This window comes from Nannospalax galili, unplaced genomic scaffold (assembly GCF_000622305.1).
Source record: "Nannospalax galili isolate Female #2095 unplaced genomic scaffold, S.galili_v1.0 scaffold156, whole genome shotgun sequence".
NCBI classification, from domain to species: domain Eukaryota; kingdom Metazoa; phylum Chordata; class Mammalia; order Rodentia; family Spalacidae; genus Nannospalax; species Nannospalax galili.
The window spans coordinates 1,031,154-1,056,467 of record NW_008337625.1 but is presented as its reverse complement, the minus strand read 5'-3'; the positions used below and the strand labels follow the sequence as shown (position 1 = coordinate 1,056,467).

At 43.5% G+C, this 25,314-nt stretch overlaps 1 protein-coding gene across 1 annotated transcript in view; it reads right to left on the bottom strand.

The window, feature by feature from the left end:
- Positions 1–18,305: 18,305 nt before the first annotated feature.
- The window catches only part of Dnajc12 (DnaJ heat shock protein family (Hsp40) member C12), a 45,964-nt gene continuing 38,955 nt past the window's right edge, over positions 18,306–25,314 (bottom strand). The window contains exons 4-5 of the mRNA XM_008832658.3: positions 19,744–19,948; positions 18,306–18,902 (exon numbers count right to left, since the gene is read on the bottom strand). Coding sequence (XP_008830880.1) covers positions 18,808–18,902; positions 19,744–19,948 — 300 coding nt within the window. The 3' untranslated portion in view covers positions 18,306–18,807. The remainder of the gene's footprint in view (positions 18,903–19,743; positions 19,949–25,314) is intronic.

Sequence of the window (25,314 nt, the reverse complement as noted above, 5' to 3'; positions counted from 1 at the left end):
AGGCAAGCTTAGCAAGTAAATCTAAATCAACATTTTAAACAGAGTTTTCTATCAAAATGCAGAGTTCTTACAGCATTCATCAAGGTATTTCATTTTTTTTCCAACAATTTCTAAACTAATTTACTTCTAAAAGGCGGAGGAAGAGGCTCACGGGTGCTTTTATTGACTGCTTCTCCTGTTGCCGCTTTCACCATGAAAATTAGCTCTATTTAGGACAATGTGATCTTGGTTTACATTCATCCAAGCCTGAAAAATGACCCCTCCTCAGCAAACTGACGCTTACTGGGCACTAACTCCAAGAAGCACATCTTTCTGAGTGATTCTTATCTTCCTCCCACTGTTTCTTAAGCCTCACATTTAAAAAAAGTTTAAAGGCCTTCTAATCATTGGTCTCGAGTTTGTCTCTGTAAAGCACCTTCTCTGCTACTGATGGGGCTATGTTTCACATTTCAACTTTTCAGTTGCTCTTTTTCATTATCTATTATTATTATTACAGTATTTGAAGATTCCTCATTGGGGAAAGGATTGGCTATTGGGAAAATGAGAGTTTTTCATCTTTTCAGCAAAAACTTGCCCACAAATCTAATAATACATTTTCCAGTCATGTTAGCAGAGCTTAAGGTTCATTGGCTACTGCTTTGTGAAAAAATAGGAGACAGCAATTCAGGGCAAGAAATTGATTTAGTTACAGTTTGGGCCAGAACTGGAGAGAAAGAAAAATTCTCATTCTCTCACATTCTCTCTCTCTCTCTCTCTCTGTTTTGAATTAAGAACTTCGTGTGTGTATGCATATACTGTTTTAATCAAATCTACCCCCATTCCCTCCCCTCCAATTCCTCCTATATCCCCACCATTATTCCCTCCCACCATTTTTTTGTTTTGTTGTCTTTTGAGACAGGGTCTCCATGTAGCCTCAGCTGACCTGGAACTCACTATGTGAACCAGGCTGGCCTCAAACTCACTGAGATCTGCCTGCCTCTGCCTTCCATGTGCTGGAAATAAAGGTATGTGCCACCATGCCCAGCCCCACTGTTTCTTTAAACCCTGAGTCCACTTAGTGCCGCCAGTACATACATGGGTGTAGGGCCATCTACATGGGTATGGGTAGCCTGTCAGGGGCCACATCCCTGAAGAAAACTGACTCTCCCTCTCTCAGCAGCCAACAATTGCCAATAGTTCCTCAGCTAAGGGTGGGACTTCCCAGCCCCCTCCCCAGTCCATGCCGGGATTTTGTCTGACTTGATCTCATCCAGGTCTCACACGTGCAGTCACAGCTGCTGTGAGTCCACGTGTGTAACTGCCCTGTCCTGTCTGGAAAAATCTGTAGTCATCCACCGCCTCTGACTCTTACAGTCCTTCCGCCCCCTCCTCCATGAGGATCCCTGAGCCTTGGGTGGAGGGGGTGTGATATATACCCCATTTAGAGCTGAGTACTCTTCTGTCCCATTCTCTGCACATGATCAGTCCTGGGTTTCTATGTTAATCATCATCTACTACAAAAAGAATCTTCTATGATAGTTAAATTTAAAAATTGACTATGCAAAGTTGAATAGAAAACATCATATATTTTCATTGAAATTACTTCACAAGGACCAGCAAGATAGCTCAGTGGGTAAAGGTGCCTACTGCCAAGCCTGGTGGCCTGAATTCTAGCACTGAGATCCACATGGAGAAAGGAGAGAACTGACTCCTGAAACTTGTGTTCTGACCCCCACTTGCACACTGTGGCATGAGTGTGCCCCCCACCCACACAAAATAAATACACAAATTTTTAAAGAGAAAAATATTATAGTGAAACCCATTCTTTTGTATGCCAACGCCCCCCCAAAAAAAAGAAAATAAGAAAAAATACATTATATATTTTGAAAAGGAAGACAGGGAAGGGAAAGGACAGGAAATGAGATGGAGCGGAAGGATGAAAGGAAGAGAAATCTACAAGGTAAGCAAAAAAGAGGCTGGGAGCCAAGTATAATAAGCCATGACTGGTGAGCTCATTCTTCAGAAGTGTGGCTGTGAAGCCCAGGATCCAATGGAAACAATATGTGGCACAGTTATTATAAGAATACACATATTAATATGTTATAGGAATATTACACAGTAGTCAACAAAACAGACAGATCCCCAGGCATTAGAGTACACTCCTGTAATCCCAGCATTTGAAAGAATATGGCAAAAAGGTCACCATGAACTCAAAGCCAACTGAGGCTAGTCAAAGCCACCCAGACCAAATCTCAGAAAATAAAACAACACACACATCCTACCATGGTGAAATCAACCATTCAATGATAATTCAGTGTCCTTTATTGATGCTTCCAATTCAGTCCTTCACCTCACTTTTTCATACCCTAAAATGTGTATCCAGACATCCACACCCATCCCATCTTTGGCCACAGGAAACAAAACATTTGGATTCTTAGACACACACGCTCCCACTGGGAATGAGTGTTCCTTCCTCTTCTACACAGTATTGACATCAGCCATGGCCCAAGCAAGCTTCAGACTTATTAGGGATTGCTGACAATTTCTTCAAGCCCACTAGGCTTTATTCGTGAAATGTCTGCAGTAGACAAAAACCCCAGCAGCCCCCACTGCAGAGATATAGGACAGCAACAACCAGATCTAGGGCTTTCGCACCCACACAGCCACTGCCACAGGCTCTCTGGGTGGACCCTTACTGCTGCTGCAACCCAACGCCACCCACTTGTGGCTAGTGAGGGAAGCTGATCTGATTTTTTTCAGGGTCAAGGTATTGGTAGAGGGAAAGTCATCAGTTTTTTGTGGTTTTAGTTGTGAACCTGAGTCTTTAATGGCTGCACCAGCCCTCTCCTTTTTGTTTTGTTTTGTTTTTTGTTTTTTGGGGTTGTTTTTTTTTTTTTTTTGGTCTTTTTAAGACAGAGTCTTCCTGCGTAGACCACACTGGCCTTGAACTCACAGAGATCCATCTGTCTCTGCCTCCCAAGTGCTGGGATTAAAGGTGAGCTCCATCATGCCGGCTCTCCATCAATTTTTAATCCAGGTAGAAAAATTTTGGAGATTTCAAAAGCAGAATGAAAAAAATTCAGAGAAGCATATTTTTTAAGTTATCTTGCAAAGAAATGCCCAAGCTTTTTTTTATAATGTGTATGAGTATTTTGCCTGCATGTATGTAATAGCACCATGCGTATGCAATGCCTGTCAAAACCAGAAGAGAGCATCAGATCCCTGGAACTGGAGTTACAGATGATTGTGAGCCAAATGTGGATGCCGGGAAGCAAACTCAGGTCCTCTGCAAGAGCAACCAGTGCTCTTAACAGCTGAGCCATCTCTCCAGTCCTTGTCCAAGCTTTCTGAAAGAAAAGTTCATCAAAATACTAAAATCGTGATGTATCACTCTGCTAAAATCACTAGATACCAGTTATATATTCTTCACACTGGAACTTAGCCATACTGAGGTTCTCCTTTTTTTAAAAATGAATCACTGCTAAGGAAATACCTCCTTCTGTCCCCTGCAGAAACCAGCCTGCGCTTGTTTGAAGTGCTTTCCCTGGCTCATTCGTCTTGAGGGCTTCAACTGTTTGTGCTTATCTAGACTTCAGATGCCTTCCCTTTAGCAAAGAAAAATCCTTCCTCTGATTCCTTGCTAAACAGCCATGTAATATCACTTTCTTGCATTTTGTCTGAAACCAGTTGTAAAAACTAACCCTCATTGCTAAAAGCACAAAAGTGTTGATAAGCACGAAACATCTTCCTGGACAAGCACTTGAGCTGTCTTCAGCATAGTTTAGGCATTGTACCAAGCACATAAGTAGTGCCATTGGGTGGAAGATGGAAGTCTTGAGCCGCAGCGGGGAGATGGGCCTTTCTGAGACTAGTTCCCAGACAGGAATGTGGAAGGGCCCCTCCTAGCAGAACCCAGAGTAGTGTTAGAATGGAAACACACAACTAAATGGCTTCCATAGCCTTCTGAAGGAAAATTAACATAGGTTTGTGCAGATTTGCCACGAATGCAGTGTTGTGGTGGCAGGATAATTTCACTGAGCATCTGCTATGTGCAAGATGCCAGGTGTTCTGAAAGTGGATGCAGTGCTGAGCAAGATTGTCCTTTCCTGGAGGAGCTTATATACCTGAGGTCTTGACAGTTACCAAGGAGAAGAAATCATGACACATATCATGGAAAGTACAGGTTGATTCACGTGCTCGTGTATTTGAATACTTAGTCCCCAGTAAGCAGCACTGTTCGAGGAAATTATGGAACTTTTAGGATGTGGAGCCCTCCTTGAGGAAGTACATCACTGGGGGTGGGCTTTGGAAATTCGTAGCCCTGCCCCACTTCCTGTTCTCTCTTTGCTTCCCTGTGCAGTTGAAATGTGCTCTCTCAGCTGCTTGCCGCCATGCCATCCCCACCATTACAGCCATCATGCCCTCTGGAATTTTTTTAACATGTGAGTGTATTGCATGTATGTAAGTGTACCAGGGTCATTCAATGCCCATGGAGGAAGAGGGCGTTGGATCACCTGGAGCTGGAGTTAAGGACAGTTGTTAGCCACCATGTGGGTGATGGGAATTGAACCCAGGTCCTCTGCAAGAATATCCAGTGCTCTTACCCACTGAGCCATCTCTCCATCTCCCCCTCTGAAATTGCAAGGCAAATAAACTCTTCCTGGAGTTGCTTTTGGTCATGGTATTTTATCACAACAGAAAAGTAACTAATACAGTTGGGGCTAGAGAGATAACTCAATGGTCAAGAACACTAGCTGTTCTTGCAAGGACTGGGGTTCAATTCCCAGCACCCACATGGCAGCTAACAACTGTCTGTAACTCCAGTTCCAGAGGATCCAAAGCCCTGTCCATGGGCATTGCATGACATGGGTGCACTTAAACACATGCAGGCAATACACTCATACACATAAAATAAAAATAAATTTTTTTTTTTTTTTTTGGTCTTTGCGACAGGGTCTCCCTGTAGCCCCAGCTGTCCTGGAACTCACTATGTAGACCAGGCTGGCCTTGAACTCACAGGGATCTGCCTGCCTCTGCCTCCCAAGTGCTGGGATTAAAGGCATGCACCACCATGCTGGGCCAAAATATGTTACTCTTAACCTAGAGACTGTCTCTCCCTAATTTTGGCTTTTTCAAATCTACATAGAACCAAAACAAAAGGGAATTCATAATGTTGCTTCAAACTGACCCACTCAGTTCCCTTGTTTGCCTTTACAATCTCTTTGGCTCTTCCCTTTCCTACCTCTCCTTGTGCCATCCCCCCTCTCCAAATCAGACCTAAATCAAGATCAAGTTCACCTGCCTGAGGCTATGTTGTTGATATATTTGAATTTCCTTAGACCACTTACTAGCTCCATGGATGGCCCCATGTTTTATTTGTTAAGTATGTGATGTTATTGATTATATTTTGCATCTGATCAATTATATTACTATATTTTTGGTCTTGACTCTATGTTTAAATTAGTAGCATCACCATATTACAAAGATAGCAACGAGTCACAGACACTCTACTCAAGTCAGATTGCCTCCCTGCAGATGAGATTTTCTATTTGTGTTTTCAACTCTGGATGTTGAATTATTTTGAGTTCATAATATTATTATTATGGGGCTGGAGAGATCTCTCAGTCGTTAAGAGCAGTGATTGCTGTTGCAGAGGACCCAGGTTTGGTTTCTAGCACCCACATAGTGCCTAATAACCATCTGTAACTCCAGTTCCAGGGGACTCTGACATCTTCTGCCTTAACTCCAGTCCCAGCGGAATCCAAAGCCGTCTTCTGACCTCCATAGAATTGCACAACACGGGTGCACTCACATACATGTAGGCAATACACTCATACACATAAAATAAAAATAATAAAATTAAAAAATAAAAAGACAAGTTTAAGGGAGGCAGGGGCTGAAGAGATGGCTTGGGGGTTAAGAGCACTTGCTGCTCTTCCCGAAGACCAGAGTTTGGTTCCCAGCACCCTCATCAGGCAGCTCACAACTGCCTATAACTCCAGCTCCAGGGAATCCTATGCCCTCTTCTGGCCTCTTTGGTCACACACATGGGATATACACACAGAGACATAATTTTAAAAAATAAAAAAGGAAAAGTTGGGGCTAGAGAGATGGCTCAGTGGTTAAGAGCACTTGCTATTCTTGCAGAGGACCTGGGTTCAAATCCCAGCACCCACATGAAGGCTAACAACGATCTATAACTCCAGTTCCAGGGGATTCGATGTCCTGTTCTGTCCTCTGTGGACACTGCACGACGTGGGAGCACTTAGATACAGACAGAAAAAGTTTAAGGGAGAGAAGTAGCTGACATTTATTAGCTTAGCTTTTAATGATTGTTTTTATTCACTTCCAAGGTTGTCATAAAAATTCACCAAATGAGTGACTTTAACAGATTTATTGTCTGCAAGTTCCGATAGCTAGAAATCAGGGTGCCTGCATCAGGAACAGAACCCTTCCTTGGCCCTTCCTAGCTTCTTCAACGTTGGCCATTGATCCTTGGCATTTGGTGAATTACAGCTGCATCACTCCAGCCCCTGCCTGCCATTCCTGGGATTCTCCCTGTGGATGTCTGTCCAAATGCCTCCCTTACTATACCAGTCTTAACAGATCAAGAGCCCACCCTAATGATCCCATCTTAACATCCGAAAGACCCTGTTTCCAAATAAGGTCATCCCCACAAGTGGAAAGTACCCTGAAGAGAGTAGATGTTCAATATATCTTTTAAATTTGTACTATTGTTATTGTGTGAAAGACGGTGCATGTGTGGGCGCAAGTGCAGATGTCAGAGGACAACTTTCAGGTGTCTGCTCTGTCCTTCCACCGTGGGACATCAGCAGTGCTTGGCAAATGCTTTAAAGCACTTTTGCCCACTGAGCTATCTCACCAGTCCTCAACATACCTGTTATGGGAGACAAAATTCAAGCAATAACAAACATTTGAAACATAATTTGCTCACACATACACACACACACACACACACACACACAGAGGCTGTGTGTACCTCTCATTCATGTACTTCAGGCTCACTGAATGACTATTTTAAAAAAATGAATCCCAGCACTCAGGAGGCAGAGGCAGGAGGATCTCTGAGTTTAAGGCCAGCCTGGTCTACATAGTGAGTTCCAGGTCAGCTGGGGCTACAGGGAGACCCTGTCTCAAAAAGATCCCCCAAAAAATGATGGTGGGGAGCCAGGCATGGCAGTGTGTGCCCAGAACCCCAGCACTCAGAGGCAGGAAAGTCACCCTGGATTTGAACCAAGTCAGGGGTATATAGTGACAGCCTGTCAAAAAAAATGCAGGGGCCAGGGCTGGAGAGATGGCTAGGTGGTTAAGAGCACTGGCTGTTCTTGCAGAAGACCCAGGTTTGAATCCCAGCACCTATAAGGCAGCTAACTACCGTTCATAACTCCAGTTCCAGTTCCAGGGGATTCAATGCCCTTTTCTGTCCTCCCCAAGCATCATACAACACAGCTGTATTTACATACATGCAGGCAATACACTCATACACATAAACTTTTCTTTAAATGGTGGGTCTGGGGATAGAATTCAATGGTAGAACATTTATCTAGAATGCATGAGGCCTAGGGTTTGATGTCCAGCACACACACACACGCACACACACATACACATACACATACACACACACACACACAGTGATTGCTTTAGAGATGCACTGTTCAATAGAACCCTCTGAGATATGAAAATGTTCAATAATCTGGACTGTCCAGTAACACTAGCCCCATGTGCCTAGTGAGTATTTAAAACTTTACTAGGCCTTTAATCCCAACACTCAAGAGGCAGAGACAAGCAGATCTCTGTACATTCCAAGTCAGCCTGGTCTACATAGCAAGTTCTTCCTCAACCAGGGCTGTACAGTAAGACCCTGTCTTAAACAAGTCACTATTGTGAATGTTCAACTGTATTTCAGTTTTATTTAATTTTAATTAATAGTCATATATGGTTGGCTATCATATTAATGATGCATTTCTAGCACAGTACTTCCCAATATTTATCAATAGTATGTACAGAAAAACCCAGGGATCTTGTTAAAGTCAGTGCATCAATTTAGATTCAGTATGGGGTTCAAAATGCTGAGATCTCAAATGATGCTGATGGTACTGAACTTTGTACCACACCTTGGGGAACAAATTTCTGCAATAGTCCCACTCAGACTTTAGCATGAATCAGAAACCCTGGAGAGCTGTTAAAATGGATCCTGGAACTTGCCCCTCACAGGTTCTGATTCAAGAGATCTGGGGTACGGTCCAAGAACTTGCAAATCTTTTTTAATTGTATGTGTATGAGTGTTACACCTGCATGTATGTAAGTGCACCTGTGTCATGTAGTGCCCACAGAGGACAGAAGAGGGAGTCGGATACCCAAGAACTAGAGTTAAGGTTAGATCCCCTGGAACTGGGGTTAAGGACAGTTGTTGGCCACCATGTGGGTGCTGGGATTCAAACCCAGGATTTATCTTTTAATTATGTGCATGTGTGTGTGCTGGGCACATGAATCAGTGCAGGCACCCTCAAAGGCCAGAAGAGGGTGTCAGTTTCCCTTGGAACTGGAATTATAAGCACTTATGAGTCACCTGATGTGAATGCTGGAAACCAAACTCAGATCCTCTGTAAGAGCAGTGTTGCTCTTAACTGCCGAGCCATCTCTCTAGTCCAAAGAATTTGCATTTATAACAAGCTGCTTGCTGTAACCAGAGCACCATCCTACAAAGTGATGGGAAAACACCATTTTAATCGTTCTAATTTTCTTTCTCCATTGCTGATTGTGTTCATTTATTTGTTCAATCCTTCCCAGTTCCCATGCTGTTCTGGCTCCAAGCTGAGGCCCTAAACTACCCAAACCTGAGCCTGATCCTCAGCTAAGATCCTTTGTTTTCCAAAGATTTTTTTTTTAATCCAGCCACAGATTAAAGAAACTGGGGCTGAAGAGATGGCTCGGGGGTTAAGAGCACTTGCTGCTCTTCCAGAAGACCAGAGTTTGGTTCCCAGCGCCCACATCAGGCAGCTCACAACTGCCTGTAACTCCAGCTCCAGGGAATCCTATGCCCTCTTCTGGCCTCTTTGGGCACACGCATGGGATATACATACAGAGTCATAATTTTAAAAAAGAAAAAAGAAAAAGTTGGAGCTAGAGAGATGGGTCAGTGGTTAAGAGCACTGGCTGTTCTTGCAGAAGACCCAGGTACAAATCCCAGCACCCACATGGCAGCTAAAACCTGTCATAGCTCCAGTTCCAGGGGATCCCTTGCCCTCTTCTGTCCTCCACAAGTACTGCACCACATGGGTACACTTACACACCCACAGACAATACACTCATACACATAAAATAAAAATAAATAAATTTAAAAAGAAAAAGAAGAAACTGGATCAGAAAGCTAAAGCAATTTTTCCTAAGACCAAGAGTAGGTTAAAGCCAGAAAAATATCCAGCAGAAGCACTGGATGAAACAAAAGAGAGAGAGAGAAGTGGCCAGAGGATGAGAGGGAGCTGCCTGGTACAAAATATCCCCATCCCAAGGAGGGCGGGGCGACACAGAGCAGACACAAAAGTGATAACACTGAAGACAGACGGGCCACTCAGCTGCTTATCACAGAAGTCGAAATGCATCAGAACCAAAGCTTTCCACTGTGGGCGCTTTATCGTTTTCTCAGTAATTGCATCAGTTTTATAATCTCTTCCATCACCAACTCCCCAGAAGTCCCAGCGTCTCCCGTCTGTGATGCAGAGGTGGTGGGTAATGGTGTTTGCCTTCCAGGAAATTAAAGCTCCCTCTCAATAACTGTGTTAGTCATCCGCACTTGCTGGGCCTGGTCTTTTAACCACCCTGAGATCCCGGCATGGAAAAGAGAGGAAAATTCATAAGCAGGAACGCAATCTTATCCTCCCCTTATCTCAGAGTCTCCTTACAAAGTCCCTGTCCCCATCCTCCCCCACCCCCACCCCGCCCCCTGCAAAGCCTTTGCGTTTCTAATGTTCTCATGGACCGCCTGTTTCTGTCAGGCTGGGAATATGTCCACAGGGTGCTGGGAACTGTTTGGATCCATAGGAAACTGTGAGCTCTGCCTCCCTTTTCCAGAGTTGCACTATTGAGTTGCCTTTTCTTTAAAAAACAGAACAAAGTGTTTCAGAATTGTATTTCAACATTTCAGGATACCCAAAAGGCAAGTAACCACGGAGCACTGATAAAAGCTTGCTCTCCCTGTCTCTGTGCAAAGTGCCAGAAGAAATGTGTACTTGGGTTTCATTATTGCTTTATATGTTGGGCACTCCTTCCTGTTAGGAGTTAGGGGAGGTGCGGGGTGAATTGTTCCGCAGGAACACTGCTTCAGACGCAATAAAGTCTAGCCCAAAGTGGAAAACGACTAAAGGCAAGGGCTGGAATGAAAAAACACTGTGTTCTGGTGGTTTTCAATCCCACGGCCCTAAGATAGGTGAAAAACAGCAAATTCCATTTATTGTTTGCTTAAGAATATAGTAACTGGGACTAGAGAGACGGCTCAGCAGTTAAGAACACTGGTTGTTCTTGCAGGAGACCCAGGTTCGAATTCCAGCACCCACATGGCAGCTAACAATTGTCCATAACTCCAGTCCCAGGGGATCTGACAGCCTCTTCTGTCCTCCACAGGCATTGCACAACATGGGTGCACTTACCTACATACAAGCAATACACACATACACATAAAAATAATAAAATATCTTTCCCCCTTTTAAAAAAATAAAAAATCAAATAAAATAAAATTTTTAAAAAGAATATAGCAACTAAATTCTAAGTACAAACACATTCTTGTCAACACAAACTCCAGTGCTAGGTATTTACCCCACAGGAATACTTCACATACAAGAAACATCATCCAAAGCTATTCATTCATTACAGAGCTATTTGTGATTGCAAAAAGAAAAAATAGGGTAAATACCTGGGCAAGGTAGTATAAGCCTGTGACACCAGCTTGTGGGACAGGCAGAAAGAGTATAAGTTCAAACCAGCCACATTATATAGAAAAAGTGTGCTTCAAAATTAAATAACAACCTGAAAAGAAATTATGGCTCAAGCCCAGCATGGTGTGCACACTTGTAATCCCAGGACTGGGAGGCTGGGACAGAAGACTACTGTTCCTTCAAGGCCAGTCTGGTCTACATAGTAAGTTCCAGGCCAGCTGGGGCTACAGGGAGACCCTGTCTCAAAAACAAAAAGAAACAACTACCAAGTAAATAAAGGTTCATTCGCACAATGTAATTTTTTGCATCAAATAATAAGAATGAAGTACTTTACATACTTTGGGAAACTCTCTAAGATGTATTAACTGAATAATGGGGGCCAGGGTGTTTGGTGGCTTGTGTGGTTAGTAAGTACTCTGCCTTATGAATAAATGTTCTACAGCTATCTACAATACACTGCCACAGATGGAAGGAACAGAAACACATGGCTATAAATGTACAGGATATATAATTTGCCAGGCGTGGTGATGCACACCTTTAATCCCAGACAGAGGCAGATGGATCTCTGTTTGAGTTCAAGGCCAGTCTGGTCTACATAGCAAACTCCAGACCAGCTGAAGCCACAGGGAGACCCTGTCTCAAAAAGACCAAAAAAAAAAAAAAAAAAACAAAGTGTCTCTGGGCTGGAGCTTGTAGAATAAACCCAATGACCTGAATTTGAGGCCCAGAATCTACACAGAGGTAGAAAAGCCAACTGCACAAGATTGACTTCTGACCTCCATACTCAGGGCTGTGGCACACAAGGACCTACACACACACATAATACCCACATCATAATTTTCTAAATTTTTTTTAAAAAAGAAAAGAAACAGTGCCTCTGAGAGAACTGATATGAAGGCATTGAGAGAGGCCTCAAGTCCATTAACAAGATTTAGCACATGATAATATTTTTTGAAACAGGGTCTTAAGATGTAGCTCTGGCTAGCCTGGAACTCACTATGTAGACCAGGCTGGCCTTGAACTAAGAGATCTGCCTGCCTCTGCCTCCCGAGTGCTGGGATTAAAGGCGTGCACCACCACAATTGGCCGAACACATAATTTAGTAAGGATAGTAACTGATACACATGGTGAGTACTTATTCTACCCACCACAGCAACTAATTCAATATTCTCCTTTGAAACATAAATATTAACACACCTGTCTTTACTATAGTATCACCCCTTTTGTCTTAATTATGATTTTTTATTTTCTTTTTGGGGTGTGTGTGTGTGTATGTGTAAAACACACATGTCTGGTGTGTATGTGTGGTGTCCTTTGACCAAAGGACAACTTTCTAGAGTTGGTTATCTCTTTCCACCATGTGGGTCTTAGGCTCAAACTTGGGTCAGCAAGCTTGGCAGTAAGTGCCTAACCCACTGAGCCATCTCAGCAGCCCCCAGTTCCTCTTGAAAGAATAAACATGACTTAAGCAGGTTGATATCTTGCATGAATGCTAAAACAGTATCTACTACATTGTAATGTTCTCAAGAACATGTGTCTCATTCCCTCATAAAGTACCAAATTTAAGGGAGACAGTATCTTCAATATTTAGAATGGATTTAAAATAGTTTGATGGGCTGGAGAGATGGCTCAGTGGTTAAGAACACTGGTTGTTCTTGCAGAAAACCCGGGTTTGAATCCCAGCACCCACATGGCAGCTAACAACTGTCCATAACTCCAGTTCCAGGGGATTCAACAGTCTCTTCTGACCTCCTCAGGCATTGCACAACATGGGTGCACTTACCTTCATGCAGGCAATACATGAATACACATAAAATAAAAATAAATAATTAAAAAAAATAGTTTGATAATCTTTATGTAAGATTATCCTTCCATCATCAGTTTGCTGAAATGAAGTTGAGCCACAGTCTAAAAATAAATGGTTTTCCAAATGTGATACGGCACCTTCTTGACCATAGCTACGCCATGTTAAAGTTTAGGCTGACTTCAGCCTCTAAAATTATCAGGCAGTTGGCCCAGGGTATGAGAACACACATCAGCAGGACCCCAGTTGTCTTGGGAACAGGTCAGCATGACCTGGAGAGCACCTGCTAACTACAGATTTATGGCTTCTGTAGGTTATGCTTGGCTTGCTTCTGCAAAATAGTATTGTTGCTTAATAGAATAGAAATTGTTAAGGGAGCTTTTTCACCCCTGGTTATGGTTTCTCTGTATAAAAGCTTACCCTAAAGAAGGCTCAGGGATACACAGTTGGGTTCCAACACCCTTGTGTAGTCACTGGCCAGTAAGGACTTTCATTCAGCAAAATTTTGAGTGGGCTTCTCTGGTAAAGAACCCCACAACACAAGTGCACAGTCATACATCCAACTGTGGTCCTACTGGACCTACTGGGAAATTCAAAACATGTAACAAATATTGACCAGGGGCTGGAGAGATGACTCAGCAGTTAAGAGAACTGGCTGCTCTTACAGAGTACCTAGGTTCAGTTCCCAGCACCTACATGGCAGCTAACAACCTCCCACAACTCCAGTTCCAGAGGATCCCACACCCTCTTCTGGCCTCTGCAAGCATTGCACAACACAGATGCACTTACACACATACAGGCAATACACTCATACACATAAAATAAAAATTTAAAGAAAAAAGAAAAATATTCCCAATCACAGCTGAGTGTGGTAACTCACATCCCACACCTTTAATCCCAGAACTCTAGAGGCAGAGGCAGGTGGATCTCGTGAGTTCAAGGCCAGCCTGGTCTAACATTGTGAGTTTTTAGGCCAGCTGGGGCTAGAATGAGAACCTATCTCAAAAAGACCAAAAGGAATCCAAAGCCCTCTTCCGACCTCCACGGCATTGCATGACACAGGTGCATTCACATACATGCAGGCAATACACTCATACACATAAAATAATTTTAATTTTTTTTAAAATAAGCAAATCAAAAAGGATTTTTTTTTTTTCTTTTTGAGACAGGGTCTCCCTGTAGCCCCAGCTGGCCTAGAACTCACTATGTAGACCAGGTTGGCCTCAAACTCACAGAGATCCACCTGCCTCTCCTCCCAAGGGCTGGTATTAAAGACGTGCACCACCACGCCAGCCAATTGTTTTAATTTAAAAAAAAAAAATATTGACCTAATTTCTGTTTGTTTTCCATTCAGAGGGCTGCAATAGCACAGCCCTCTTTTTAAACTACTGAGCTCAGGTCAGTATTCAATTGTTGATGTGTAACAGGTCCTGCAGAGTTAAATGGGATTGAGCACAAGGAGCTTGGCACAGGGCTGACCTGCCATAGATGGCAATCAGAGTAAAGCCATTACTCATTCCCAATCTGGAGCCTTCAGTCATAATGAGGGGGAAGGAAACGAGCAGGTGCTGAATCTTGCCAACTGCCGGGAACTGAGTCTACAGTAAAAACAGAGCTACTCGGAAGTGGGCGTTTTCCTCTGTGCCCTGTTGTTAAAAGCCATCAGGGCTGAAAACCTGTCTGAGAGGAAGAAAAAAATTAAAAATTTCTTAGATTGAAAACTTCCTTACTAGATACAGTATTTATTTGGATGCTACTTGGGCCACAAAGGCATTGTGGCAGGCAACTGCCCAAAGACCATTTCACTAACTTGTTCTATTTTCCCATGAGCCCTAGCTAGGTTTCTCTGCTGCTGTGATAAAACACTCACCAGAAGTAACTCGAGGAAGAAAAGGTTTCGTGAATCTTACACTTCCAGGTGACAACACACTTTTAAGAGAAGCCAGGTAGGCGCTCCCAGCCGGAACTTGGTGGCAGGAACTGAAACAGAAGCCATGGAGGAACGCTGCTGACTAGCTTGCTCCTTCAGACTGTGCTCAGCCTGCTTTCTTATAACAACCCAGGACCACCTGCCCTGGGGTGGCGCCACCCACAGTGGGCTGGGTCCTCCCACACCACTCAACAATCAAGAAAATGCCTCACAGACATGCCCGCAGGTTAACCCGATAGAGGAAATTCCCCAGCTGTGGGTCCCTCTTGACAACCAGGCAGCATGTGTTTTCCATTTTTGAAGTAAAATTTGCAAAAATGTTGACAATGCCAAGTCATATTTTACTGAAATGATAAAGTATTGATAGAAATTATTCTCTAGGGCCTGGAGAGATGGCTCAGTGGTTAAGAGCACTGGTTGCTCTTCCAGAGACCCCAGGTTTGGTTCCCAGCACCCACATAGCAGCTAACAACTGTCTGTACCTCCAGTTCCAGGGAATCTGACACCCTCTTCTGGCCTCTGCATGACACAGGTGCACTTATATACATTCAGGCAAGACACTCATACACATAAAATAAAAATAAATCAATCAAAAAAAAGTTTTTAAAAGAAATTATTTACCAAACTACTGGCCCTGACATATGGATTTGACAAAACAGTAAAAATTCAAATAAAATTAAAGGATTCAACAGGAGGTTGAACTTTCTATTTTCCTTTCTTTCATCTGTTTTAGTAAATGAAATGTGGTCTCCTAAAATTTACAAGTTGAAGACCTAAGCCCCAGGACCTCCGAATGGGATCTTATTTGGAGACAAGGTTTTTAGACATTTCATATAATACATCTTGTCATATTTAGATCCCCCTCTCCTATCTGCACCCCCCGTACCACCCCACCAGATTTCATGCATTCTGTCATATATGTTAAGGCCTATCAAGTCAAGTTTGTGTCCCTAGATGTCCCTCAGTGTAAGTCCATGCCCTGGAGCCTAGTCAGCCTATCTAGTATCACTCCCTTAAAGAAGACCAACTCTACCTCACCCAGTAGTGATCAGTTGTCAAGAGTTCCTCAGCTAAAGTTGGGGTTTCTTCATTTCCCCAGTACTATGCTGGGTTTTCGTCTGGTTTAAGTTTGCATGAGTCTTGTACATGCGGTCAACAGTGCTGTGTTCATATGAGCAAGTTCCCGGCCATCTGGGAAACTGTTTCCTGTGGTCATCCATCACCCCCTGGCTCTTACAGTCTTTCTGCCTCTTCTGAAATGGTTCCTGTGGCCTGGATGGGTGAGGTTTGATATAGGAGTTCTGTCTAGGGACATGCACTCTGCAGTCTCTACATTGTGGCCAGTTGTAGCCTTCTGTGCTAATCACCATCTGTTGAATGTGAAAGCTTCGCTAGTGAGAGTTGAGAGAGGCATTAATGTTCTCTCTGCCCCCTGTTCCACTATGTTCCCTGAGCCCTAGGTATAGAGGCTGCACTGTAGATGTGTCACCTAGGGCTGGGCAGCTCACAGTTGTGGAACTGTGTAATAGTCGCCATCTGTTGCAAAAAGAAGCTTCTTTGGTAAGTGTTAAGAAGTACACTTGTCAGGCTAGTCTGGAGGTCTCAGGAAGGATGAGTAGGAGATGGGGGGGCGCTATACTCAAGGCAGGGATGGGGACAGTGAGGTGAGGGTCTAACTAGCTAAGCAGAGTAGTTACGAGCCCTGGAACAGTGAGAATCTAAGTTTTTTAAATATATTTATTATTTTTATGTGTATGAGTGTATTGCCTGCATGTATGTGAGTACACCTGTGTCGTGCAATGCCACGGAGGTCAGAAGAGGGCATCGGATTCCCCTGGAACTAGAGTTAAGGATGGTTTGTAGCCACCATGTGGGTGCCAGGAATCAAAACCTGGGTCCTCTGCAAGAGCAGTCAGTGCTCTTAACTGATGAGCATCTCTTCACCCCGAGAATCTAAGGTGTTTTTATTTTTATTTATTTTTATTTTTTTGGTCTTTTTGAGACAGGGTCTCCCTGTAGCCCCAGCTGTCCTAGAACTCACTATGGAGACCAGGCTGGCCTTGAACTCACAGAGATCTGCCTGCCTCTGCCTCCCGAGTGCTGGGATTAAAGGCGTGTGCCACCATGCCCGGCAAATCTAAGTTTTTTTAAGATGTAAATAAATGAGGTCATGAAAGTGGCCCCTAATCCGGTATGACTGTTGTCTTTACAAGAAGGGGTAGAGGGAGGCTGGAGAGATGGCTCAGCAGTTAAGAGCACGTAATTGTTCTTAGAGAAGACAAGCTTGATTCCCAACACCTATGCTGGGCGGCTCACAATCATCTATAACTCTAGCTCCAGGAGATCCCACACCTCTGGCCTCACATGTGCACATACCCCTCACATACATACACATAATTAAAAATAAAATAAATCTTTTAAAAAAGAAGTAGCTTAGAGGTAGTGTGCTTGCCTAGCACGTACCCTAGGTTCAAATCCCAGTACTACAAGGAAGGAAAGAAGGAAGGGAGGGAGAGAGGGAGGGAGGGAGGGAGGAGAGAAAGGAGCTCAGTACCACAAGAGAGAAGAAAGAGAAGGAAGGAAAGGAAGGGGAGGAGGGAAAGGAGGAGACACCAGCAATAATGTGTGATATGTGTGTAAAGAAAAGGTCATACAAGGACACAGCTAAGGAGGTGACCTTAGAGAGCAGCCTCAGAAATCAAACTGCCAGCCCCTTGATCTTGGACTTCTAGCCTCCAAAACTGTGAGAAATGTTTAAGCCATCTAGCCTGTGGTGTTGGCCACAGCAAAATAATAGTCTATTCAGACATTTCATAAAAAGGACTTTGATGGGTGTGGTGGCATATGTCTTTAATCCCAGCACTCAGGAAGTAGAGGCAGGCAGATTATCTGTGAGTTCAGGACCAGCTTGGTCTACATAGCACGTTCCAGGCCAGCCAGGACTACATAGTAGAATGTGCTTTTTTAAAAATATTTTATTTTTATTTTATGTGTATGAGTATATTGCCTGAATGTGTGTAAGTGCACCCCTGTCATGCAATGCCCATGGAGGTCAGAAGGGGGCATTAGATCCTCTGGAACTGGAGTTAGGGACAGTTGTTAGCCGCCATGTGTGTGCTGGGAATCAAACCCCAGTCCTCTGCAAGAGCAGCCAGCGCTCTTAACCGCTGACTAAATGTACTTTTTTGTTTGTCTGGCCTAGAACTTGCTATGTGGCCACAGCTAGCCTTGAACTCCTGATCCATTACTTCCACTTCTCAGGTGCTTGGACTGCAGGTATGCGCCACGACCCCTGGCTATGAACATATTTTCTAATTATATTTTTTGTTTATTTTTGTGCATGTATGTATGCAGGCGTGTGTGCACAGCCCATGTGGAAGTCAGAGGACAGCTTTCAGGATTCACTCTTTCTACCATCACATGAGTTCTAGGGCTTGAACTCAGGTTGTCAGGCCTGGCAGCAAGTGCCTTTACCAACTGAGGCATCTCACCAGCCCAAAGAAAACATAGGCAGAGGCAGAAGGATGGAAAGTTTGGGCCAGGCTGGGCTAGCTACATAAACAGTCCAAGGCCAGCCTGACCTTAAAAAGCCATATAAATAAATGAATAGATAGATAAATAAATACAATTGTACTATAAATGCAATTATAAACTTTGGGGAAATTATTTATTTAACCCTATGGAATTCAGACAAGTAACTCTACACTTCATTTTAAGTCAAAAGTCAGAAGACATTTTTTTGTATGTCTGACACAAAGATATCAATAGAGACTAGTTTTTAATAGATATCTATAAATAACATTAACAAGAAAACAGATTTAATACAACCTACTTAGATTTAAGAAACATAATTTACTCATATATTGAAAGAAACTAAGCTAAAACTTTTCTCACTTAAACTATACATTGAGGGGCTAGGGGGGTAGATCAATGGTAGAGTGTACACCAGATCCTGGATTCGATCCCCAGCAGAAAATTAAACAAAGCACATTGTGAGGATGGGTTCAGAGACCGAGGACTCAACCGTACTGAGCAGTTCACAAACATGGCGTTTTCAAGGCATGAACAGAGACAGCACATCGAAGGTCACGTGGGCAGCACAGCGCGGGTCTAGTTCGTCCTCTCTTACAGATCGCAGCACTTTAGATTTCATAGTTCCTGAACTTCCTCAGAAGTTCTGAGGGAACATCGCCAGACCAGCGGAAACGAAGGTGCCCACAGTTTACATCTGAAAAACCTTCAGAAGAAGAAGAGACACACTTAAAATCAGAGGTCGAGGCCAGAGGTCACACACCTTTAATCTCAGCACTCCCAACCAGAATGTAATGTTTTTTAAAAGACACTCCTTCTATTGGAAAAATACATGCATTTTCCACCTTCTGGGCCAATGCAAAGTATTACTTAAGATGCTAAATCAGGGCTGGAGAGATGGCTCAGTGGTTAAGAACTTGGTTACTCTTGTAGAGGACCTGGGTTCGGTTCCCAGCACTGCCATGGCAGCTAACAACCATCCTTAACTCCAGTTCCAGGGGATCAGACTCCCACTGCTAGCCTCTGTAGGTGCTGCACACACATGGTGCACATACATGTAGGCAAAATACTCACACACATGAAAAAAAAATCAAACAATAAATGAAGCCAGGTGTGGTGGTGCACACCTTTAACCCCAGTACTTGGGAGGCAGAGGCAGGCAGATCTCTGTAAGTTCAAGGCCAGCCTGGTCTACATAGTGAGTTCCAGGACAGCTGGGGCTACAGGGAGACCCTGCCTCAAAAAGACCAAAAAGACATAAAAACAATAATAATAATAATAATAATTTTTTAAAAGATGCTAAACCAGTGCTGGGCGTGGAAGCACACCCTTGAATCCCAGCATTTCAAAGTAGAAGCAGGCAGATCTCTGTGAGTTCAAGGCCAGACAGTACAACTAAGTGAGACCCTGTCTAAAAGGGAAAAAAAAAGCAAAATCAATTCTTCAGTTTGTGATTACTGTGCAAGTTGGACAGAGTTAAGAGCCATTTAAAGCAAGCTCTCTGGTTCCCAGCCTTCTCTGTTCTGAAAAGCTACATGACAACTCACTTGGAGAGTTAGAAGTTTGCAGGCGGCGTGCCTTGTCTGGGGACAGGGATTCTTTCTGCTCCAGCTTCTCTGCGGCTGAATCCAGGTCATCTTTCTTTGTTCCTCTTTGTTCCTTCTGTTCCTTGCTTTGAATCTTGGTGGTACAAGTCTGGTCAGATCCCTCCAGCATCAAGTCTTTTTTACCTCTGACAGCCCAGTGCATTGACTAAATTAATTAAAAGCAGATATATAAGTATTATTTTTCATTTTCTTACATTTGTTTATTTGTTTATTGTGTGCATGTATGTGGGCGGGCACATACATGTGAAATTCAGAGAACAACCTTCGAGAGCTGGTTCTCTCCTTACGTTATGTGAGTTCTTGGAACCGAACTCAGGTCCTCAGGCTGTCTGCAAGCACCTTTAGTACTGAGTCATCTTGCCAGCCCTTGTCTTTGTTTGTTTGAACAGGGTCTTGATGTATAGTTTAGGCTGGCCTCAAGCCACTGAGCTTTTGTTTAGCTGTTTGGAGCTTACTGTTGTGATGGTTTTTTATTTTGTAGATGTACAGAATAGAAAAGGCTGAGCAGAGGCTTCATCATCCTCTGGGATGGGCTGGGGATATAGCTCAGTGATAGAGTGGTTACCTACATGAGTAAGACTCTGGGTTCAGTCCTCAGTACCACAAAGGGGGTGGGGCTATGAAAAGCAGAGAATAAGAAATTGAATTCCAAGTTCAGAGTTGAAAACATGAACTATAAACATCACAAGTTAGGGCTGGTGAGATGAATCAGCAAATACAGATACTTGCTGCCAAGAGCCTAATGACGTGAGTTCAAACCCCACATGATGGAAGGAGACTCCCTCAGGTTATTTTCTGACCTCCACGTATGTGCCATGGCAAACACACACATACATACACTAAATAAATAAATAAATAAATAAATGCCAAAAAAATTTTAATGAAAAAACAAACAAAAAATCAGTCAGGAGAGATGGCTCAGCAGTTAAGAGCACTTGCTATTCTTGTAGAGGACCCGGGTTCAATTCCCAGCACCACACGGCAACTAACAACTGTCCTTAACTCCAGTTCCAGGATATCCAACACCCTCTTCTGGCCTCTGTGGGCATTGCATGATGTGGGTGCACTTACATCCATGCAGGCAATACACTCATACACATCCACCATGCCCAGCCATGTTTTAAATTTTTTTTTAAAGAGTGATGTTTTGGGATACAGCCTGCAAGTCACCAAATTTTGTGTTCACAGAGCTTATTGCTCAGCTCTACCAGGGCATTTGTGGCACAAAACATCATTTAACATTGAGCAAACTAGTCTACTGTGGAATGATTCACTTCAATAGAATAAGCATCAACAGGTCAATAGGGCTGAGGAAGAAATTCAGTTAGGTGTTTGCTTAGCATACATGAGGCCCTGGGATCAATCCCCAGCACTAAAAACGGGGGTGGGGGGAGTAGCCCAGTCAGTGTGGTGCTTGCCTGGCATGCATGAAGCGTGGGGTTAGAGCTTCACTCCACAGAAACTGGGAGTGATGGAGCATGCCAAGAATCCCAGAGCTCAGGAATGGGAAGCAGGGGCAACAGGAGTTCAAGGTCATCCATCCTCAGCTACTTAGAGAGCTCAAGGCCAGCCTGGTATGCAAGGGCTCCTACTTCTTTAAAAAAGGAAACAAAAAGCATTAATAGAAATGTTCAATGAGGGGGCTAGAGATATGACAGCTAACACCCATCCTTAACTCAAGTTCCAGGGAATCCCATGCCCTCTTCTGGCCTCCATGGGCACCAGGCATGCATATAATGCACTTAATACATGCAAAACATTCACACACATAAAATGAAATAAAGAAATGTTGAATGGTAGGCTGCTGACAGAGACTAAGAGCAGAAAGGGAGACACTGCCGAGCACAAGGCAGAAAGTCAGGAAAGGCCACAGAGCAAACCCAGGTGCAAAGGCCACTAATCCTTTGAGCAAACTAGTCTACTGTGTCTGTGGAGCTGGGCTGCTGGTATTCCTGCTTCACATAGTTTATTTACCAGCTTGCCCTAATAGGCCTTTCCTCTTTTTTTTTTTCTAAGAAATACTTCTCTTACATCCTGGACTTTGATCAACACTGGCAAATAAAAATGGACGGGCATGGTGGCACACACCTTTAATCCCAGCACTAGGGAGACAGAGGCAGGCAATCTCTGTGAGTTCAAGGCCAGCCTGGTCTACATAGTGAGTTCCAGGATAGCTGGAGCTACAGGGAGACCCTGTCTCAAAAAGACCAAAAAAAAAAATTTTATCTACATGCCATTAAACATTAGAACAAGGAAAGAGAAGAAAGAATTGGCTCACATGAGCAGGAACTCAGCTGAATAACTATGCAAGATGGACTGTTTTTATCCTGGAGCACCATGAGTGGATTTTTTTTTACTTGCCTGAGTAACTGATTTCTGACCCGCTTTTGGATAATATCCAGTAAGGACAGATTGTCTTTAGAACAGAAGATGTCAACTTTCACACTGTTTCCCATCTGACTGGAGAAACAGTGACCATCTGGGCACAGTAGGAAGCAGCCCTTAGTAGCCTGTGACCAACTGGACCCAAAGATACTTCACCCAGCCAAGATTGAGAAACTATCAATCAGCAAACACGTCTATGTAGGGTAACAGGACGTTACCTTAAAAGCCCTCCCAGAAGGAGTCAATTTATCAAACAGCCAATTCAATGGGAATACATATAATTTTTTTAAAACTTATAGCAATGGATATGACATGGGACAATTTTTAACAATTTTTTTTTAGACTTTTTCTTGGAGCTTTGCCTGTGACTTCAAAGCAACCATTTCCAACTGTTCACCTAAAGCCAGCCTGACATACATTTGGGGGCTAGAAGGAGAGTCGTTCATACCCTGAATTCTCTGCACTTCAGAGGTCTCTGGTGGGTGTGACAGGGCATGCTTGCAATCCCACCACTTGGGAGGTAGAGACAGGAGAACCAAGAGTTCAAGGCCATCCTTAGCTACTCAATAAGTCCAAGGCCAGAATGGAATACATGAAACTCCATCTCAAAAGAAAGAAAAAAACGTTCTGTTTTCAAATTATCACATGATCTCAAAGGCTTGGATCACAGAAGTCCATGCACAAATCTATTTTTTCCATTTATTTATTACATATATTTTGTGTATATGTATATGTGGGCATGTTTGTACTGCAGGGGACATGTGGAGGTCAGAGGACAACTTATGGGAGTCAGTCATGTGTGTCCCAGGAATCAAACTCAGATCATCAGACTTGGTGGCAAGCACCTTTACCCGCTGACCCATTTAGCCAAAAACATACCTTTTTTTTAAGCCAACACCACGTTTAAATCTAGATTTCCAATATATTCATTAATCTGGGTGAATTTTTTTTTTTGAGACAGGGTCTCCCTGAAGCCCCAGCTGGCCTGAAAATATAGACCAGACTGGCCTCGAACTCACAGAGCTCCACCTGCCTCTGCCTCCCAAGTGCCGAGATGAAAGGCATGCGCCACCATACCTGGCCCTCTTTAAAAAAAAAAAATTTTTATCTTTTTGAGACAGGGTCTCCCTGTAACCCAAGCTGACCTGGAACTCGCTATGTACAGCACACTGGCCTTGAACTCTCAGAGATCTCCTGCCTCTGCCTCCCAAGTGCTGGAATTAAAGGCGTGCACCACCATGCCTGGCTCCCTCTTAAAATATTTTTACAAAGATGTCAGGAAGAACTTTTGAAAAGGAAAATGGTGAGTGACAGAGACTGGGTGTGGGAGAAACATCAGTTACACTGTATAACTCAAATGTCAGAACTGCATCACCCTGAAACCATGGTTCATCTAAGGAATTCTCCTAAAGGACAGTCCTGAAATACAGTCCTATGTGCAGCATACAAAAGTGTGTTGGGATCTGCCCTACTTTGTAAAGACAAAGATTAATACTATTCTCTTTTTTTTATTTTGTTTTTTATTTTTTATTTTATGTGTATGAGTATTTTGCCTGAATGTATGCAAATGAACCTGTGTTGTGTCCAAGGAGGCCAGAAAAGGGCATCAGATACTCTGAAACTGGAATTAAGGAGCGTTATTAAATGTCATGTGGGTTCTGGGAACCAGTGCTCTTAATCGTTGACTCATCTCTCCAGCCCTAATACTACTCTTTTAACTAATGCTTTTCTATCTAAAGTAATTACGTTGCTTAAATAAAACCAGAAACACAGCTGGGCATTGTGGCACAAGCCTTTAGTCCCAGCACTTGGGAGGTAGAGGCAAGCAGATCTCTGTGAGTTCCAGGTCAACGTGGTCTACATAGTGAGTTGCTGGGGCTTCAGGGAGACCCTGTCTCAAAAAGACAAAAAAAAAAAAAAAAAAAAAAAAAATCCACAAGACTGATGTCATGAGAGTCATGAGATTTAACACTCCATGAAAGTGCAAGGGAAATGGACATGCTGGTGTTTCAGACAAATGTCACCTGAAATTCATATCCTAAAGTCATCATCATCTTATTTTCAGAATGGCGTGTATGTACTATAACTAAGCCCAAACCCTAAGGGTGATGCTGTGTTCAAAGGGATAGCTGATGGTCTGACAGATGTTGAACAATACGATCATTGTTATTGATTTCTCTGAGCACGGGGGAGGGGGGGAGGAAAGAAGAAAGCAAATGAGCACACAAAGAGAAGCAGCAGTTAGTCCCACCACCCGGATGCTGAAGTGGGACATGTGGGCCTGGGACTTCAACTCCCAGAGTGAAATCCAGCTCAGAAAAAAAAAAGTTACAGAAAGGTGAAGCTCTCGCAGGCAGCAGGCAGCAGGCAGCAGACACTGAGGGTTAGAACAGAAAGGCTAGAAAACCTGTTGGGTGATTGTGTGAAACTTAAATAGGGGAGGAAGAGAAGCAAAAGTCAGAAACAGAAACCCCAGCTTTGTCCTAGACACAGAAGGCTCTGGGAAAAAGAAATCGGGGACTGGAGAGATGGCTCAGCAGTGAAGAGCACTGGCTGCTCTCGCAGAGGACCCGGGTTCAGTTCCCCGCACCCACAATGGAGGTTAACAACCATCTGTTACTCTAGTTCCAGGAGATCTAATGCCTTCTTCTGGCCTCCATGTGCATTGCACACACAAAAATGCAGGCAAAACACTCATACATATAAAATAAAAATAACACTTGGGAGGCAGAGGCAGGCAGATCTCTGTGAGTTCAAGGCCAGCCTGGTCTACATAGTGAATTCCAGGACAGCTGGAGCTACAGGGAGACCCTGTCTCAAAAAGGCCAAAAAAATAAATAAATAAATGAATAAATAATCTCGGCTGATTACAATTTCATTTTTGTTTGGTTGGTATTTTGTTTGGATGGTTTGTTTGAGGGGGGTTGTTTTTGTTTTTTGGTTTTTTAGCCAGGATCTCCCTGTAGCCCCAGCTGGCCTGGAACTCAATATGTAGCCTACACTAGCCTCAATCTCACAGAGATCCCCTGCCTGCCTCCTGAGTGGTAGAATTAAAGATGTGCACCATCATGCCCAGCCCAAGATAGTTTCTCTCTCTCTCTCTCTCTCTCTCTCTCTCTCTCTCTC